This window comes from Diabrotica undecimpunctata, chromosome 6 (assembly GCF_040954645.1).
Source record: "Diabrotica undecimpunctata isolate CICGRU chromosome 6, icDiaUnde3, whole genome shotgun sequence".
NCBI lineage: Eukaryota > Metazoa > Arthropoda > Insecta > Coleoptera > Chrysomelidae > Diabrotica > Diabrotica undecimpunctata.
Window position 1 is genome coordinate 33,751,213 of NC_092808.1, and position 21,969 is coordinate 33,773,181.

Consider the following 21,969-nt stretch of genomic DNA (forward strand, 5'->3'; position numbering starts at 1 on the left):
CTGACCCGATTAATTCGCGAATTTTCAATTAAGTGCACGGATCCACGTTTGGTGTTACTTTATTATATATTTACCTCTATATACAGTACATTTAGAGCAGCAAAACGTCAAATAAGCAGTAGGGAGCTTTAGGTTTCCGTACGGGAAAAACATCAAAGTGGTTTTAAAAATGCCCAAGTTAACTCAGCCCAAACAAAAGGACCACTTACTAGAATAATTAAATAAGTACAACTGCTCATGATATATCATGAGCCTTAACAAGCGATTAATTTCTGGTTTCCTTTTGCGTGTAATTAATACACTTGTCTTAATGAAGAGAACTGCACATATAAAAATATAAGACTCCCGTAACAAATATGAAATTACAGGTACTCTGATTCTATCTCTAATTAAAGAGCCTAACCTTCAATTAGTACTAGAGCGTAATTTTCCCGCATTTCTATTGTTTCCATATAAGAAAGTTGTAATGATGAAAATAGGAAGATTTGATACATAAATAAATAATATCGTGAGAAGAGTCAGCGATTGATCAGGTTAATTGGAGCAAACAGTGCTGCAACGTACGTATTTTTTATAAAGTTAGAATAATGCCGGTAAGAGATGGCAGTGAAAAGTGAGTTTTGTTGAAAGGCATACTTAAGGCACCGTTACTGTTTGGGGCAAATGTTCAAATAATTTTTGGCTTTGATCGGAAACCGTTGTCGTCAGATCATTGTTTACAAAAAGATAACATAGTTAATACACAGCGTTCTGTCACACGCTGAATTTTATAATTGAATGCATCCTCATTCCTTGACCCCTTGTCAAGGCCTGGTGATATTCTAAATATGGTTAGCTTGCTGCTTCCATTGACTGCGATTCTCTGCCAGATGGTCAGCTTCGGATTTTACCACCAGAGTTTTCATTCCGTTTGCCCATCTTATTGAAGATCTTCTTGGCCTTCAACCTTCTACCATTCGTTCTACTACCAATTTGATAGTCCCCGTTCTTCTGGATATGTGACCGAAGTATGTAGTTTAGGTATGCTTGGTTCACTTTTTTTAATAACCTTTTTTTTCTCCTCAAAAATTGACAGAATCAGAATTTAGGCAAATCGTTGACATAAATAATAAACAAAAGAGGTCCTAACACCGAACCTTATGAGACTCCATGCTTTACTGATAGAAAATCCTAGAGATGACCTTTAGACCTTTAGACACTACCGCCTGGTATCTGCCACATAGATAAGAAGTTATAAGCTTAAAAGGGATACCTCTGTTTTTATAGTAATTTAGTTTTTGGAGCAAAATGTCGTGTATAACGCAGTCAAAAGCCTTCAACAAGTCGCAAAGAGAAATTGCTTAACGATTGCCGTTTTCAAGCCCCTCAATCACCTCACTTAAAATATTATATACCGCGTTCGTAGTAGAACGAGCACTGTTGAATCCATATTGTGAGTTGCGAAAATCATTATTGGACTCAAAATAAGAATAAAATTGTTGTTTAATAACCTTTTCAATCACTTTCTCAAAAGTAGAAACAATACTTACGGGTCTGTAATTGTCAGTTTTTGAGGAATCACCTTTTTTATATATATATATATATATATATATATATATATATATATATATATATATATATGTGGTACTTTTGTGTATTTTAGTACTTCCAGAAATACTCCAGTTGATAGAATTAAATTAATAAGATGAGTGAAAGATGTTAAAACTATTTGGTAAGTTTCTTTTAAAATCTTGCTATTAATTTCGTGAACGCCCCTACAATTGGAATTATTAAAAGACTTTATTATTTGAGAGACCTTCTTCCACAACGATACGAAAAAAGGACTTGCTCGGCGAAGGATAATTTCTGTAATTGAAGAAGACATCGATATTAATAGTTTGAAGACATGTAATTATATTCTCTGCAATTGTAATAAAAACTTAAGAAGAAAATTTATTGGCAGAGTGACCTGCTAAACAGAACTGGATGACAGATTGAGACAGTTTTGGGATCTGATTTTTCTGACGAGGATCCGTCTTGGTTACCTCCTGCTCAAAAAGTACTAGATTATCTAGTTTTTTAAGATGAAACTGGTAATATCCCTTGTGGTTACACTGTTTTGCAAAATGTAACACCAGACATTTAACAACGCGCAGTGGAGCCAGTAAAGGACTCAAATTGTGTGACAAAACCTACGACGTTACCAGATAATCATATATTTTTTTCTTCATCTCCAGAAATTGAAGTATTATCAAATGTTTTATTACCGAATAATATTGAAATAAGTCCAACTTCATCTAATGCACAGATTTCTGACAAAACAGTAGTAGCTAAAGTAAACAGTTTAAGAAGATGCAAAGCAAGTAATTCCAGTGAATGGAGAAGAACTGTCGCTAAAAGACATCGTTTAGAGTGTTTGCCATATATTTCTAAAAATGTTTTACGTACATTACATAAATGTACTGAGCATTTTTTAATGGAACTGCGACAAGTACTTTGCGCGAACTATTGGAAAATGGATTTTAAACGAAAAAAAAATATTTTAATTTGTCGAACATATAAATTTTTACTCCAAAAAAACGCGTATTACTCAAGAAAACACAACATAACGAAAGATCTAATGCAAAACATTATTTCTTTGAAAATGGAAATGACAAAATTCAAGTATGCAGAAATTTTTTCTGCAAAATGTTAATTATATCAAGGATATAGTTACGCATGCTGTCATTAATAAAGGTTATATAGAAACATTCTTAGGTAATGACAAACGTGGAAGATATAGGTCAATTAATGAAACCATTCTGGAATCAATTCAACAAGTTAAATTCCATATAGAGTCATATTATAGAAGAAAACGCACGAAACGTCAGTATTTTGAGAGAAATCTAAATATCGCAAAAATGTATAGCTTACATGCAAGGAAACAAAGTGGGTACCGGTTTCTGAAATAACATATAGAATATTTTGCAGAAATTACAACTTGCCTTTTTTAAGCCAAAAAGACCAGTGTTTAATCTGTTGTGTATATGACTATGCAAAAGAAGGTGATAAAGAACAATATAAAGAAAAATATATCAATCACAAAGAGAGAAAGAATGCATGCCAAAATACAATAGTAAAGGATAAAGAAAGAGCAAACAATGTAAATAATTTTCTTTCACTAACTTTCGACCTGCAAGCAGTATTACAAATTCTATGTGGAGATGTGAGCCATTTATACTATACTTGCCAAATATCTGCGATAGCAAGTATAAAAACTACCGAATAATGCGTACTGTTACGTTTGGACAGAGATGAATGGAAGGGAAGAAAGTTAGCAAGTAGGAAACTGCATCTTGAACTATCTAAAGAATAACATTAACAGTAATGTGTTTCATATCACACTGTTCTCGGATAATTGAATGTGAATGCTTCATTTATGTATGCAGTAGAAGCAATGTTGGGTAATGTTGAAATTATACAGCTAAAGTTCTTGGAAAGGAGACACATCTACCTCCATGTAGACTCAATGCATTCTGCAATAGAATGTACACAGAAAAATATTCCTGTGTACTCCTTACATGACTGGATGAACATTTTCCGCCATGCTACCTCAAGAAAAACCCGCAAAACCGCAAAAGGTATAAATATGTCGAAACCGGAATATATCGCAAAATAAATGAAGTATAACGATTTCTATAACTGTACGGATCTTACAGAAAATTTTAATAATGCGTGGGAAGAAGAAATATTCCTGTTTACTACGGTGAAAGATAAGTGTGTTTGTCTTGTTCGTCGGTCTTCCGTTGCTCTGCCCAAACGCAGAAATTTAGAACGGCATTATAAAACTTTTCATAAAATCTATGAAAATGATTTTTCGCAAAACATTTTGTTTAGAAAACGGAAAGTGCAAGACTTGAAAAGTAGTTTGAAGACGGAACAATCAATGTTCACTAGGACTGTTAAACAATCTGTAGCTGCAACAATTGCGTCGTTAAAAATTTGTTATATATTGGCACAACATAAAAAACCATTTGAAGATGGAGATGTAGTAAAGGAAGCATTCATTGAGGCTACGAATGTATTATTTGAGGACTTCAAAAATAAAACAGATATTATGTCTGTCATTAAAGAAGTCCAGTTATCACGTCCAACGGTTACTAGACGTATCGAAATCATGAGCAAAGATTTGGAAAGCCAAGTTAAAGCTGTTTATGCCAATTATGAAGTGTATCTACTTTTCTTTGCAATTTGACGAGTCAACCGATATGACTGATACCGCCTTGTTGTCTATTTTCATTCGGATGGTATTTTCTGACATGTTGGCTAAAGAAGAATTGTTAACAATGCTGCCTCTGAAAGAAAAAACTCGCAGAGAAGATATATACAACGTTTTTATAAATTTTGTGAAACAATACGAGCTGTATTACAACAGATGGTGCACCATCCATGACTGGCGTTAACAATAGATTTGATGCATTATGTCGAGCTAACGATGACTTTCCATCGTTTTTTTCATTTCATTGCATCATTCACCAGCAAGTTTTGTGTTCCAAAATTTTAAATATGGACGACATCATGAATATGACAACAAAAATTGTGAATTCAATCAGAGCGCGAAGCTTGCAACGACGTCGTTTTAAAGCCCAATTGGAAACTAGCGACTCTGCGGAACACACTGATTTACTTTTGCATAGAGATGTGAGGTGGTTGAGACGTGGAAAATTTTTTGATAGGTTTCAGGAGCTACTTTCCAAAATAATTTCTTTTTTAGAAGAACGAGGGGACGATACTCATCTACTTCTAAACGAAAAATGGCTCAGTGATCTGGCTTTCCTAACAGATTTAATAAATCATTTGAACCTCCTTAATTTTGAACTACAAGGTAAAAATAAAACAATTATCGATATGATGAGCGTAATACATTCTTTTGTCACCAAATTGAAATTATTGATTAAGCAAATTAGCAGAAAGGATTTAAACAACTTTCCATCGTTGAAAAAAGATAGCCGCTCATTTGAATTATGTTTATTACGACTCGGAGCTGCAAACACTTCATAGCGAGTTTGAAAGACGCTTCGCTGATTTTAAAAAAACTGACAGATATTGTAACACTCATGTCTAATCCATTTTCTTGTCAAGACGTGCAAAAAAGAGCCACTGAAATATCCGTTACGTTCAATATGGAGATCATTTCCGTCCAAAATGAGGTACTGAAAATAATTTCGGATATACAGGTTAAATCCAGAGCGACCGATACGAAATTTTGGTCTTTCATATCGTCTGAGAAATATCCGACTATGAGACAAGTAGCTCTGCACAGGTCACAGCATTCTTTGAATCAACATACTTGTGTGAGGCTGCATTTTCCCAAATGAGGATAGTGAAATCAAAATATCGTAATCGGCTAACTGACGAACATCACTCTTCATGCTTGCGTTTGGCCTTCGGTAATTACGTACTATCATATGAAATACTTGTATGCATCAACATCGAAATAAAATTAATATGAAAAACCTGACTTTAATTACAACTCTCTGTAGTTACAACTTTTTATCAACTAAAAATGTGCAATGAAGATTTTATTGTCAAAATGTTTTTTTACTATGCTTTGTTTTTAAACCAGGAGGAGTAAACTAAAGGGACAGATTCACACCCAAGAAATTCACTAGAAAAGTTACCAAATACATCTTCTTTTTTGGTTGATCATATCGACTTTCGACGGTAATCCAAAAATATTAGCTTAAGTCGCCAAAGACTTCTAAAAATAACTATTTTTTATATAAAAGCAGACTAAAAATCTAAAAATTAAAAGAATAACGCAGAAAACACAAAAAATCGTCGATATAACTTAATTATGGCGCGGTAAACTTAATTATAAAACATTGCGGCGCGGTAAATTTGAATTACTCCTCCCGGTTTAAAAACAGGGTATAACAGTCGATCTCCGGAAGCTTGCAGTTTATGTGGTAGATCCCATGTAGTATCAGTCTGAGCACCACTGGCCTAGGGTAATATAAAGGCTGAAGTTTTTGTTTTGGTGGCCAAATCAAAGAGAATACAGGACAGGAGGTTTAGAAGTGGCTGATATGGAATCATCAAAAGAAATGGAGAGCTATTCAAGTGCAAATCTGGTCCAAGAAAATAATCAAGAACATACTTAAACAAACTCTCGGACAATTTGATAAACCACCTGATAAAGCTGCTTTAATAAAGTCCTCGTAGACATACCGTCTCAGGACTTGCAACTTAATGTAGAGTCATATGTCGCCATGTTACCAATCTAACGGTAACTTTACCGTCTTAATTTTAAACAAGATATAATGTAAACTAAATTTCATTTAGTAATTTTTAAAGGGTTTTTACCCCCATATTTAGTGGCTACATTCATGTATTAACCTGACACTGATGATGGAATACTTATTCCGAAAACGTGTTGTCTATTTAACATAGCCCGACTGGGTTTTTTATATACCTTTTTATAAAGGATTTTATTGAAATTTTTTTTTGGTACAAAGGTCTTATGACTAGGACTGAATTATAAAAATAAGAAGATAGTACTATCCTCAGGGCAAGTGCTATTTTATCCTAAAGCCACATAGCAGGCATTTGAAACTACGACTGGTTCAGGGTCGGATTTCAAATTATCTACCAATTTGGTGCATACCAGATGCATTTATAAACAACTCAATTTAATAAATTATCATATATATCGAAGAGTTCTTTTAAATTGGTCTTATTATTGATGTAACGTTAATCTTTGCTTTTATGTGAATTATCTCCAATATATATCTTTTGTTGTAGTTTTGTTCTTTTTACAAAATCTGTGTGCAACAACCCTTCTATGTAGATATTGTTATGTTTGCCTAGTATATGTTGAAGTACAATCTTTACAATTTACATTATAAACAACATCTGACTGATGATCTTTAGTAACATTGGATTTAAATTTTGAAAAATATTAAAATATATATAGTATTTGTTTGAGTCGTTGACATTATTAATATTATTGCTATGTATACTTTGGGTTTTTCTGGGATAGTTATCGGAATTAGTTTGATTTTTGATAATGCAACTTCTTTTTTTAATTAGCGGTTGTAAAATTCTGGTAGATAATTATTTGTTTTTAAAATATCTTCTAAAAATCTTTACCTAAATTGTAAAGACTGCAATTCAATATATACTCAGTGACATTAGAAGTGTTACACCCAGAAGGAATAATTTCTTGAACTTAATTTTTTGGGAACATGGTAGATTTACATCAAGAATGAAACGATAACGTTGTCAAGAATTTTTATTAACAAGTAATCAAAAAAAAATTAATAATGTGTTTGACTGTATACGTCTAGGAATGGACAAAATGAGATGTTCAATGTCTGCTTGTGGCACCTCGTTCCAAGCAACTTAAACTTCATGTATTAACTGTGCCAGAGTCTGTGGAGGATGGTGCAAAGTGGACAGTCTCCTTCCCATCATATCCCATACATGTTCGATAGGATTTAAATCCGGAGCACGTGACGGCCATGGTAACACATTAACGCCAGCTTCTTGGAAAAAGTCCATAGTTTGATGAGCAATATGGGGACGCGCGTTGTCTTGCTGAAAAAGGACGTCGAGATAAGGCAGTAAAGTGGTTTGTAAGATGTCTTCAACATAACGCGCAGCTATGGTATTGCCTCGAATAAACACCAATGGTGATCGGTTACCATAGGCAACAGCCCCCAAAACCATTACTCCAACTGTCCTGTATACATGCCTCTCAACAGAAAACTCGATATCTCGTCGTTCTCCACGGCCGCGTCTTACCATCCTACGACCATTATGCATTCCTAAACAGACTCTGATTCATCGCTGAATGCTACATTACGCCATTCTTCTACCCAATGTTGCCGTTCTCTGCACCAATTCAAACGTTGATGACAGTGGTCCGCAGTCTAAGGAAGCACTAGTCGTGGGCGGAATGAAACCAGTCCAAAGGCTCGAATGTGACGGTATAGTGTACGCATACTAAAAGTTCTACCTACTACTCCAAACCATTGGTCAGCAATTTGACGCGCAGTAGCAAAACGGTCTCGCAGAGCCAGTAATCTAAAGCGACTATCTTGACGCTCTGTGGTACGCCTTGGTTGACCAGTTGGTCTTCTTCGTGTTCCCCTACCTTCGTTTGTCCACACACGACAGACACACATAACCGTCATTGCCGTACAATTAACACGACGGCCAATTTCGCGATATGAAAAACCCATATCTTTATACGCAATAATTCTACCCCTGTCAAAATCGCTAACATGGTGGTAATTATGGTGTATTCGAACTTGAGGCATTTTCTTACACTGAATTACAATTAGACTGAGGAATAATAACTAAAAATTTCTATACGAACTGGTTTTCACAAGTCGGTCTCTTCACAAAAAAATTTCTAAGATAAAACTTTATTTTTACAAAAAGTAGAAGAGATAAAACATTGGTATTGTTATCATAGCATGTTTTAAATATAGTCATTCTGTTACCAAAAAATTAAGTTTAGGAAATTACTCCTTCGGGGTGTTACAATTCTAATGTCACTGAGTATATATTGGGCAAAAGGTTGTTACACACAAACATAGTGTACAAACCAATAAATTAAACACATGATGATTCACAAAAAAAAACAAAATTTTATCAATAATAAGACTGATAGATATCAAAGATCTTTCGAATATGTATCATAATTTAATAAATTGAGTTGTTTTTGAAATACTCCATTGGCAGATATTTAAAATGTGACCTGAGTCAATCGTATTTTGAAGTACATGCCAGATGTATTTAGGGTCAGATACCACTTCTGTATTCCATGTGAAACTATCAAAAATGCAGACATTTCGATAAAAATTTTATCTTCGATTTTACTCTTTGGGCACAGCCGATACCTCTTTTCGTATATAAATATTTTTTCATTTTTAATCCTGTTTTTGATTAATCACCGCAATGTTTTGTTTTTGTCATATTTTTCAATCCTTAATACATATAGGTACTTAGCAATGTAAATAAACGGATCTGTAATGATCACGTTATTTTGCATTAAATTATTTGTTTATTGCTTAAAAAAAATTTATTAATTTTGTCAAACCCGCTTATTACCTATTTGTGATTTTATGAGCTGAACACGTATTTTTACTGTGGTTTAATACTTTTGTGTTATGATTGGATATACTTATTAGTACTTTAACTCACCATTATTTTAATAGCTTATAATAATTCTCAAGGTTGTTTATAATAAAATTATATTTATAGTTATTGTTAAGTTATAAATGATAAAGCATATTTTTTTTTAATTCTAATTTTCTGATACATATTTTTAAATTAAAAACTCGTGTCAATCAACCTTGTGTTCAGTATACCGTTGGTTGTAGCAGATAGTGCAAGGAATGATCTAGTCAATAAATTCTACACACCATTTTCAATATTCATTATTCTCTTAATTCATGATCAATTTAAGTTTTTTATCTTCGATCATAATATTAATCGTGTTCACAAGTTAGTCTTGTTACTTGCATCCTACAATATTTTCTTTGATCTTTCTCTCCTACTCCTTCCAGGCTTCCAGGACTTTTCAACGCAGTAATTTTTCATATTTCATATAATTTTTCATATATCAAAAATTATTAAATAAAAATAATATATTCTTTTAAAAAAATATTAACAAAAACGCACTATCAAATTCCGTCCCATACTTTTTTTTCTATAAAATCAAAAAAGGAAGTTTACAACTATGAAAGTCAGGTGATTATTTCTAATGGTAGAAAATTAAAAAAAAACTCGAATTTGCTCCTAAAAAAAAATATTTTTTTTTGTAACTTACTCAAGACTGACAATTAATTATTTACAAAAAAAACATTAAATTAATTTTATTTTAATCTGGGCGGTATTAGATTTTATTATATTTCGCATATGCTCTAATTTCGGCCTAACCCAAATTTAGCAATAAAAGACTCAATTATTCACATTTCACTGGTATGGTATCTGCAAAAAAAACCGTCATTAAAAATCTAAAGTGAGCCAATCCATTTAAGAATGGTATTTCTGGAAATAGATGGTACTAACATTTCCTAACCCAGCATCCGGAAGTAAGACCTCGTTTATCGCAAAATCTGACAGCTAGCCGTTTCTTCGTTACAGACGAAAGGATAAGAAATTGGTTCAAGAAAGTATATGATTATTTCAGTCAAAATGGCATCACATATGTGTTTAAAGATCCAAGCTGAATATTCAACTTCAACGAGACAGCCTTTTTCATTGCCCCACATTACAAACAAGTGTTAGTTAAGAGGGTCTAAAACGCCAAGGCATTTGACCGTTGTCAGCACCAGAAGATGGTCACCGCACTACAAAGAGTAGGATTGGATGAGTATCATTGGATGAGACATTCGGATCATCATGAATTTATACTGGGACCAGCGTGCTCAAGTCAAGATCGAAGACCAGCTGACCGACCAAGTGAAGATCATGCGAGGAGTAAGGCAAGGATGTGTGCTATCGCCTCTTTTCAATATATACTCTGAGGAGATTTTTAATGAAGCCCTCACAAACCTAGACATGGGAATCCGAGTGAACGGTGAATACATCAATAATATCCGCTACGCCGATGACACTGTGTTACTAGCAACCAGCCTAAACGATCTGCAGGCCTTACTAGACCGAGTGCGAACTGTGAGCGTAACATACGGACTGAACCTCAATATTAAGAAAACTAAATTCATGGTTGTCAGCCGTACAAATTTATACAAATCTATTTATACATAAAACAAATCCCGGGGCACTAATGGCAGCTAGCGAAGAGATCTAGAGAGTCGACAGATTCACTTACCTCGGAACTACCCTCAACGTACAATGGGACTACGCTCAAGAGATTAGATCCAGAATTGAAATGGCACGGTCTACATTTATTAAGTTGAGATCCTTGCTGTGCTGCAGTGATCTCAGTTTGGGAACCAAGATGCGAATAGTGAGGTGCTACGTTCTTCCAGTGTTACTGTATGGAGTTGAAGCCTGGACACTGACGCAAGCCACTGAAAAACGAATCGAAGCCTTCGAGATGTGGATATACAAAAGGATACTAAAAATATCTTATGTGGACCATGTCACCAACATTGAGGTCCTACAGCGCATGACAAAAGAAAAAGAAGTGCTTAATTTAATTAAACAACGTAAGCTTGAGTACCTCGGCCACGTGATGCGGAATGAAGAAAAATATCGAATTCTTCAACTCGTTATGCAGGGTAAAGTATTTGGCAGAAGAGGACCGGGACGCCGTCGTATCTCGTGGTTGAAAAATCTCCGACAATAGTTTGGGATGACCTGAGCGGAGCTGTTTCGCAGAGCAGTCAACAAAACCATGATAGCCTTGATGATCGCCAACATCCGGACCGGATAAGGCACTGAAGAAGAAGAAGAAAACTGTATATAATAGAACTGCTAACGACAAAATAATGTCTGACCATATTAGCAACCATATCCGCTAGTGGAGATATTCTACCACCAACGGTTTTGTTTTCCTATTCAAGGCTACCAAAACATTTGGTTCCAACTATGCCAATAGGTTGGGGTATCGGATACAATGAAAGTGAATGGATGAATACAGAAACGTTTTATGATTATGTCTCAAACTATTTTAATAAATGGTTGAACCAAAAAAACATTAAGCGACCTGTTATTTTTGGATGAACATGTTAGCCATATATCTCTGGCATTGCGAGTTTTCTCATGAAAATGGAATTGTTTTGGTATCACTGGTTCCAAATTTTATACATATCGTGCAACCGCTTGATGTTGCTCTATCCCGACCTGTCAAAGCTTCATGCCGCAAAATAGTTCATGATTACCTAAACCTATTTTGAAAATCAATTTCCCATAAATTCTGCTGAATCCTATTTTGTCACTCCTCCAAAATTTCCAACGCCATTTAATTTCTCCAGAAAAATATCTCAAACGTCCGAAAGAAAGGCTACAAAAAAATTAATACCAGCAGTAACGATTGCTGATGATTTCATAGAGTACCAGAGAAGAGTAGAAGCTAAAAAAATGAAAAGGAAGCAAGGAAAAAACAAAAGCTTGAAGAAAAAGAAATCAAAGCACCTAACATCACAAAGAAAATGCAGAATTTGATGGCAAGAGAATAGAAAAAATTAAAATTTCGAAAGCTATGAAATTAAACCTAAACATTGAGAATAAAGAAAAACAAAGAGGAGAGATAGATGGAGCAAGTAAAAAAGAAAATGAAATTTTAAACAAAAATGTTGGTTCTGACAGAAAAACAGGTAAAAGAACTAGAAAGCCGAAAGCTAACAATTCTATGGATTTAGTGGTGGGTGACTACGAACTAGGTGACTACGTCATTGTAGTTTACGAGGAGAAATATTTTCCAAGAATAGGAGAAGAAATAACAGAAGATAAATTCAAAATCAAAGCTATGGAAAAAATAGGATATCATTATCAAAAAATTGTTTGTTTAATTGCACCATCTCAGTACATTTAGAAAAGTGGTCTTTTTTCTGTACCCGAGATAAATAATTTGTAGGTCTTTCATAGCTCTTTGCTCTTATGCAATTAATGAAAAAAAAGACTGTGGTTAAGTAACTTTTGAAAGTATTTTTTGTTGTTTTTTTTTGTGTTAAAAATGCATTACGTATGTACATTATTTTATTTAGTTTTTCTGTGCCTCTTCTTTATAAAAATTATGTCTTTGTGCTGATGCATTTTTTATACCTACTTTGAAAACATTAAAATACCTATTAACGAAAAATTGTGTGTTCAGTTTAAAAAAAAATGATAATTCTTTTGATATACAGGCCTGAATTAAATCACCATTAGGCCAGAATTACCACTAATTTTTCGACATAGGCTGGAATTAAAGTTTTTTGCATTTTAGTGAAAACAATTTTTTTGCAAATAAAAAACACACATTTTTTTATTTTTTTATTAATTATTTTGATAAAGAAAACATCAACCTATCCAATATACTTTAAATCCATGTTCTTTACTATTTTATTTCCTTAATTATTTACGTCTAAAGTCAAATATTCCTTAACTGGGCCGTTATTAGGTCGGGTTACCTTCTTCTTCTTTATGTGCTATCTTCTACCGAAGGTTGGCGACCATCAAACGACAGGTTTCTCTGTTTTGTACCGCATGTATTATGTTCGCAGCTTCTGGTATTTGAAATCATTCTCTCAAGTTTCTCAACCAGGATTTCTTCTTTCTGCCCAAACTTCTTCTACCTTCAATCTTGCCTTCCACGATAAGCTGTAGCAGACTGTACTTATCATTACGGAACACATGGCCCAGGTATGACGCTTTCCTTCTTTTAACAGTTGTTAACAATTCCACCTCTTTACCCATTCGTCTTAATACCTCTGTGTTGGTCACTCTGTCTGTCCAAGGTATTCTCAGTATGCGTCGATACAGCCACATTTCTAGAGCTTCTAACTTCTTTATAGTTGCTGCTGTTAACGTCCACCCTTCAACTCCGTAAAGTAGCGTAGAGAGTACGTAGCATTTCGTGGCGCGCCATCGGAGGTTAACGCTTAGGTGGCGGTTGCTTAAGAGCTTTCTCATTTTGATAAATTTGGATCTTGCTATTTCAATTCGGATCTTTATCTCTACGTCTGGGTCCCACTTATCATTTACTGTATATCCCAGATATTTAAATCGGTGTACTCTTTCAATACGTTCGGCTTCAATATTCAGGTCGATATGTTGAATGTTGTTTTTACTGATCACCATAAATTTAGTTTTCTTTCTATTGATCTTCAGTCCAAATTGGTTGCCAGTTGTATTTACTCTATTTAACATCATCTGTAAATCATCGATGTTATCGGCCAGTATAACAGTATCATCTGCATATCGAAAATTACTTATTGGTACTTCATTACCTCCGGGTTACCTTACATATTTTAATAGAGGCAATTTTTCAGTTCCTATTGGTTTCCATTTAATTTAATGAATTATACAAAAGGCATGATGTAGTTTTAGTGCTTATTTTTATTATAAAACAAATTCTTTTAATTGTTTGTATATTTATTTCAGTCTAAGAACAATCCCTTTTTAACTGGAGAAAAATTACCTGTGGCAGCTAAAAAAGGCAACAATGTTATACTGTAAACGTACAACACCAACCTCCAATTTTGAACCAAACCGGACGACAAAAAATAATGACTCTGGCTATGAACATGGACGATCCGAAGAACAATAACCATTTTAATTCTTACCCCTGTACGATAAACTATATATAAGAACTTAGATAGTAGTTGCTTTTAATGTGAGCATATAATAAACAAAGAATGGTACCCATACTGTTAGAGTTAGAATAATTACAACGTACAATTCCGTTGGATACCCAACAATTCTCAAAAGAATGATAATATGCTTAAATCGTAATAAGTGACATATCACGATATTGACCAAAAATATAAATAGATCAACTTAAGTATGTTTTAGGCCCTATTGATTTTGACCGATCTCTTAACGACGACAAAAAGCTTGCAATGGATAGCTTTGCATTGCTAGCTATTTGAACCTTTATAAGGCATCTGACAAAATCAAAACTATACTTAAGTCGATTACACCATTTTAATCGAATTAATGACTAGAAACTCTTCTTCAATCAGTGAATGAATATATAATTGAATATAATGATTTCTTAATGGGTCATACAAATAATTTTACAAAATTTAGGTAATGAACATGAGCAAAATTATGATCTTCTAATTGAAAGACGCTCTTCAGTATTTAAATTATGTAATTTTATTTCCGCAAACGAGCATATTACGAGCATAGTATCCCTAAATGTAGTCTCTTGTGTTATCTTCTATAATTATATAGTTTAACAAGATTAAAATTTCTATAGAATAGATTAACACACCTATCTTTGAGGTTGTTTTATGTTGAATTTGAATTAAAAAATAAAACAGAAAGGAATCTTAAACAGTTTTTTATTATATAGAACAACCCAAAATCTTGGAAAACTATAAATGTGAAACATATTATGCTAGACTTACAGATCAATACGTTACTTGAGTAAGACAGTTAAAATGCTCTGTGCGGATTTAGTCCATATTAAATCATTATTGGAAACATAGAAAAACACGATACAAGCCTGTTTTAAGTAATATTCATGTTAAGGGTGGTTATAACATAAATCTAACTCTCTCTTGTGTTTATAGACTGTTGACATTACATATTGATGTTTAAAATAAAGTGTTTATCGGTGTTATTGGATTAAGTGGTTAACCATTTTAAAAAACTGAGGCTTATTCTTGAATATTTACAATTTCTTGTTTACGAAGAACAAAGTAGCGTAAAAGACTATTATACCAAGTGGAATAAATGTATTCTCTTAATGCAACCTAGATTTTTATTTCATCACCTTTTTTATGAGGATGGATATGTTCTAAACACCATACCATTGCTCAGTGTGTTGGATTCAGGGCAGAGGAAAACATCTGAGACCATTTCCCCCTGTGTAGAGGAGGTCCTGCAAACTGATGCCTTCCTTTGCCCTGCCTACCAACTAAAACAACCCATTCTTCGTCAAGACACTCCCTTGCGTGTTGAGTTAGTGAACGAAACTTAGGGATGACTTGCGCTGCCTAAATTGATGATGGAGATTTGTTGCCGGTTCTTAGCTAGGAGCGATAAGGAACCAGAAGAAAATGTATGTACAATAGTGATATGGTCTTGCCGATGGTATTACCTAAGAGCGGTAAGGAACCAGGGGGAAAGTATATGGAATGTATAAGTATACTAGGTAACAATAAGGTATAGGAATACTAGGTATTAGGTAATACTAGGTAACAATAAGTAAGTATGGTAAACAAATGTAGTATATACATACGTACATACATACACACATACCCATATATATATACACATACACATATGCACATATCTATACATATATACATACGTAATATATAATAATAAGTAATTTTGAATGGAGGCGGATTGTCCCAGATTACTCTCATCCTGTTTCAGTTTCTTTCTCTATCATGGACTTTCTCTTTCTAACTTTTGTTACTTGGTCTATAAGAAATTTAAAGTTTTCTCTGCTTTCCATAGCGACACTTATCAAGTTGTCAGATGATATCTCTCATAGCTTTGTTCGCATTATATGTTGTTCCGACTCAAACACCTTACACCTGGAGATACGAGTACACTGCTCAGCGTCGTCTTCTACGTTACATATGACCCAGTTCTCATCGCTGATTTTTCGAATACGATAAGTGTAAGACCTGAAAGATCCATGTCCGGGATCCATGAAAAACTCTTGAACTTACATTTGTACCACTCTATCACATTGGGTATTAATTTTTTGGTCCATTGTGCCTTGTCTATCTGCGCCTTCCATTCTGCTTGTCATTCTGTTAGTAATTGTTCTCTAATGGCGGCTCTGACCTGAGGTAGGTGGCCGTCTCGAGAGTTATAGAGCGTCTGCCGTTCTTTCGGTAGGAGGTGAATGGGGAGCTTGCCCGTTATCACCTGTAATTCCGTCGTTGAAGTAGTCCGGTACGCGTACGCACTTGTCACTTTTAAAAGGGGCTTTCGCTGGGCTCTGGTTATCATGTCTCTGTACTTCTTGTAATTTAGTACATTTGCCCAAATGGGGGTTCCATATAGGAGGGTCGACGGTACCACTTGTAGGTATATTCTTCTTTTGGCTGCTTGAGCCTCCTATATTCGGTATGATCGTTTGTAGGGCTGCCATTCTTTCTTCCGCCCTCTGGACTACATTTGTCAGGTGTTTCGTGAACCTTAGGCCCAAGCCGATGTATATGCCTAGGTATTTTGCACAGTTTGTAGGCATTATAATAATATTACCAATTTGAAAAGTCAACTTGGGTCTTCGTCGTGGTCCTTTTAGTATGACCACTTTGCCATTTTGCCTCCTGTCAGTTCGAGATCGTTTCTAGCCATCCAGACTTTTCTGCAACATGTGTTGACTTTATCTTCGATTTCCCAGTTCATGTCAGTCGTGACTAATATCGCCAGGTCATCTGCGTATGCAATATCTAGAATATCTCTACCATAGTCGATTTTAAGTACCCTGTTATTCAATTTATTCCAGAGTGTTGGGAACCTTGCGGTACGCCGGCTGTTAACTTCTGTTCTGTATTTTTTGTCACTGTAACGTATCTATTAGTAAGATACCTTTTAATGACATTGATGAGATATCCTGACACTCGCGCTGATTCTACTTTTATTATGATATGTGCCCAATCGGCAGAGTTGAAGGCCTTCTTCACATCAAACATAACCAGTATGGCCCATCTTTTCTTTGTGTTCTTTACAGTATCAGTTAACCTTTTTACCGCGTATATTGCTGACTTAGCTTTTCTAAATCCGTATTGTCTGTTGGAGATAGTCTCTCTTTCACTTAATTCATCTTCTAGGCGATTTTTGACAAGATTTTCGTATAGTTTTCCCAGACAGTCTAATAGACATATAGGCCTGTATGAATTGGCTTCATCCGGGTATTTACCGGGTTTATGTATCAGTGTAAGTTTAGCTAGTTTTAGCTGATCTGGAAATTCTTGTCGTTTTAGTAGCTCATTGAGTGCCCTTCTAGTAGCTTCTGGGCATTCATTCACTAGTATTTTTATCTGGTGGCATACGGTCCGGTTCAGAGGATTTACCTATTTTGATGGAATTGGTGGCTCTGATGAGTTCAGCTGCCGTTAATTCTGTGAGACAGTTCTCATCGTCTCTTTTTAGTCATTTATGGGCTTGTTAGGAAACTGGGTATTCGCCATTTCCCTTCTTTGTCATCGCACAGGTTAAATGGGGTCTCTGACCTCAGCGTCTTAGTGGCCTATCATTCTCCAACGCATCGCACAAGTTCTGCCAGCATCTGCGTTTATTTATTGAGTTCCCTTTTGGCGTTCTTATACTCTTCTTTGACTTACTGGGTCCTATTAATCTGTGCCGTACGCCTGATTCTAAAGCATTCTGTCCGCTTTTGGTGAATGTTTTCATTCCACCAGTATGGTATTGTGTATGTGATATGTTTGCTTTTACTGCTCGTTTTGTGTGTTTTTATTATGTTGTCTCTAAAGTTATTAAAGTTGGTAGTTTCTTCTTGTAGCTTCCGTATCTGATTCGTGAATTTGTTCTTATCGAACTCGAGTAATTTCCTGCCGTGCCTGGGTGTGATCTTGATGTCGACTTAGTATAAGATGTACTTGAACGTGAATATGTTATCATCAAGCATATCCCGTCCCGAGATCTTTTTGACACAGTTGTTGGTTGCTAGTGTAATGTCTGTGTGACTTCGCGACTCACCTCTTTCGAATGGGGGTTTACGGTTATTTAACACTGTCAGGTTTGCGGAGGAAATCCATTTGTTGCAAATTTTCCCTATTTTGCCATTTTTTGGAGGACCCCAAAGAATGGATTTAGCGTTTATATCACCAGCGATTATATAGGTTGTTTCTCCTTGTGACGCTTCTATGATTTCTTCAACTTGCTCAGCATATTGTGTCATGTTTATATTAGGTGAGATATAACAGGCTATGATTGCTAGTTCATTTATTTTCATCTTTAAAAATTTTTCTTTCTTGGTAATTTTGTTTATGCACACTTTCTTGTTCAGTACAAAACAGTAACAAAACATTTAGAAAAACTGTCCAGTGACAGTTTCCTTTTACTTATCTGAGGTTGGGTTTGGGAGATTGCTACACAACACTACACTATAGAACAATACTAAGGTTCGAAAAATCTGAGGGGCAGATCACATGGAAGATGCCTTCTTAACCTTCGCTGGACGTCTCATTAAGGTTTGAACCAATGCATTAGGGTGATTTTCTATGCGTTCGTCATAATTCTGGAAGAAGTAGGATATTTCTTCTTTGGCAGATTTTATTTTAAGATCACGAGCAATAGTACTGGTAGTTATACATACCATGGAGCGTTTACAATAATCCTTAGTACTTTGGACTGGAATCTTTGTAGGATTTCGATATTTGACTGGGATGCTGTCCCCCACAAATGAATTATGTAGCTCCATAATCGGTTTTAGGGCGACTTTGTAAATTAGCAATTTGTTGATAACTGTTAACTGTGATTTAAGACCTAACATCCAGTACAATTTGCTAAGTTTTAAGCTCAATTGCTTTCTCTTAGCAAATTATGTCCTCCAAGTTAATTGTCGGTCCAAATGGATTCTCGTATATTTTGTATATTTTTTTGTTGCAAGAACTGACCATTTAATGCCCCAGTTGGACATGCCCCTCTTCGTAGGGTGCAGGTGGCATGGATATATTTAATTTAATTTGCTTTAATTCGATTTTTAGTCCATTTGCATAATAGGCATTTGTATAATCTGTAGGTTGTTACTAAATAAGTATAACCAAGTTCAGGGAGTGATTTATTTATTGCTCTAAATTGGTTGAGATATGCAAATAAAATTTGGTGGATTTTAAGAGGCAGTTTGCTCGTTTTTGCCATACAAATAATAATTATTATATATTCATCATTGGAGCTCATACGGGTAATGGTCTCAATTTATTTAAAGAAAAAAAATGGTACGCCAATGAGATATTTCAAATTAAAAATCATTTTTTAATTCTTCGTTTAATTTATGACAAAAAATTTTTTTCATTTCTTGAATACATTTTCAAGAACTAATATAATACAATAATAATAAACCAGAACAATAACAATAACATAATGTACCACTAATATAATTTTGAATAGACGCAAATTTACCAAAAAAAATGATCCCTTCAAACGTTAGAGACGATTTAACCCTTACCTTATTATTTATCTATCGTATTCGTGCATATTCCTGGTGTATTTCTTGTGTAAAAAGTGGTTAAATTAACAGAAATAGCTTTGGTAATGTTGATCAAACGCTTTCAGTCAATTTTTTCTGAGTGAGCTTATTAAGTATCGGTATTTAAGATACGGCATCTGAATCCCAATAAACGCGACAAATGGTTGGACATGACACGTTGGTGAAAGGGCTGGATAAACATAATATTTAACTTAGACATATCACAAGGAAATAGTTTCCGAACCTTGCTAAAAATGGAATAAATATGTGGTGAATCATGGAAAAGTTCACTTCAACTTTCAAATTTTAATTAAAATCAAGGATTTCCAAAAATCTCACTGATTCATTCGAAATCGTATTTTGCATAACCTGGCACAAATTCTGTCTTCAAAGTTTAATATCAGGATAACAGAAATACAAGAAGATCATCGTTTCATCCGTCGATCTGAGAGTTTGCCGGGAATCCTTACAGTTTCAGCGCTACAGTTGCAGTTTCCTCTTTCGCTACTTGTTTTCGTCTTTCAATTAACTCATAGATGATGCAGCAGTAACACTAAATATAATATTTTAATACAATATAATTAATTATTTTACAAGTATTCTTTGATACATTTTTATTTTAGATAATACCTAATAATTTTTAGGCTTAGTACTTAGATAATACCAATAATTTAATTTAATGTTTTAAAAGAGGAAACTGTAACTGTAACGCTGTAAACTTAAGGATTCCCGGCATACACATACCGACGGATGAACCGATGATCTTCTTGTATTTCTGTTAGCCGGATACTAAATTTTGTAGACAGAACTTGTGTGTTGGGTAGGTGGAAAAAGACCAGGTAAATAATACGATTTGAATGCAAGCGAGATCGTTGATTTTAAAATTTGAAAGTTGAAATGAACTTTTCCATGATTAATAACGCTTTTTAAATATTTTTATTCAATTTTTAGCAAGGTTTGGAAACTATTACCTTGTGGTATGTCTAATTAAATAATATTATGTTTATCCAGCCTTTTCACCAGCGTGTAATGTCCAAATATAATGTCGCGTTTATTATTCAGATGTGATTTAAAAAAATATCGATACTTCGAAGCTCACTCAGAAAAAATTGATTTCTGAGTATTGGATACTGAAAGCGTTTGATGAACATGACCAAAACTACCTAAAAGGAAGGAATCTTCTCTAAAGTTTCAAGGGGTCATTTTTTTTGTAACTTTGTGCCTATTTAACATTATATTAGGGTACTTTCTGATATTGTTATTGTTCTGGTTTAATGTTATTGTATTAGATAGTTCTTGAAAATGTTTCAAGAAAGAAAAATACGCGTTAATATGTGGTATTTTTCTTGTAAAAAACGGCGCCTCATACGAAAAAAAAAGAAGAAAGATTTTTTGTCATAAATTAAACAAAGAATTCAAAAATAATTTTTAATTTGAAATATCTCAGTGGCGTACCATTTTTTCTTTAAATAAATTGAGACCATTACCCGTATGCGCTCCAATGATGAATATCTGGATGAATATCTATCACTAGTAAAGTACCCTTCAAAGAATATAAGATTATTTTATAAAATAATGCTAATCCGGGTAGTAAGTACTTATAGGAGGATCTCGGACACAATACAACCAAAAATAAAATTAGCCCTTGATGACCTTGAAAAAAGGGAAATAATAGTCAAAATGGATAAACCAACGGAATGGGTTAAGTAGTTGTAGAAAAAAATGATGGTAAGTTAATGTTGTGTTAAGGTTAAGATCCTTTACACTTAAATAAGTATGTTTGTTCTGATCAATTCCCTATACCTACCATAGAAGACTTAAGGGGAAAGAATGTCTTCACTGTTTTAAAACTTAATAGCTAAAAAAAAACTTAATAGCTAAGATACCAACTTTACAGATCTTTGATACAAATTTACCAAATAAACCATATAAACCCAACTTCTGTCAGCAAAATTTAGTATCAGGATATCAGGAATGTAAAAAGATAATCGATTCCTCCGTTGATTTGATGAATCACTATACAATACAATATTAAATTTTAAAATCAACTTTCTTTCATATCTGGTCTTTTTCCCATACAACAAATTCTGTCTTCAAAATTTAATATCCGGATAACAGAAATACAAGAAGATCATCGTTTTATGCGTGGATCTGATGAGTTTGCCGAGAATCCTTACAGTTTCCTCTTTTGCTACTTGTTTTCG

At 34.2% G+C, this 21,969-nt stretch overlaps 1 protein-coding gene across 2 annotated transcripts in view; it reads left to right on the top strand.

Moving 5' to 3' along the window:
• Nucleotides 1–15,340, top strand: part of 7B2 (Secretogranin_V domain-containing protein 7B2) — a 90,849-nt gene extending 75,509 nt beyond the window's left edge. For both annotated transcript variants that reach the window (XM_072534609.1, XM_072534611.1), the window contains one exon: nucleotides 14,023–15,340. In XM_072534609.1, the coding sequence (XP_072390710.1) occupies nucleotides 14,023–14,097 (75 nt within the window). In that variant the 3' untranslated portion in view covers nucleotides 14,098–15,340. The remainder of the gene's footprint in view (nucleotides 1–14,022) is intronic.
• Nucleotides 15,341–21,969: the final 6,629 nt, after the last annotated feature.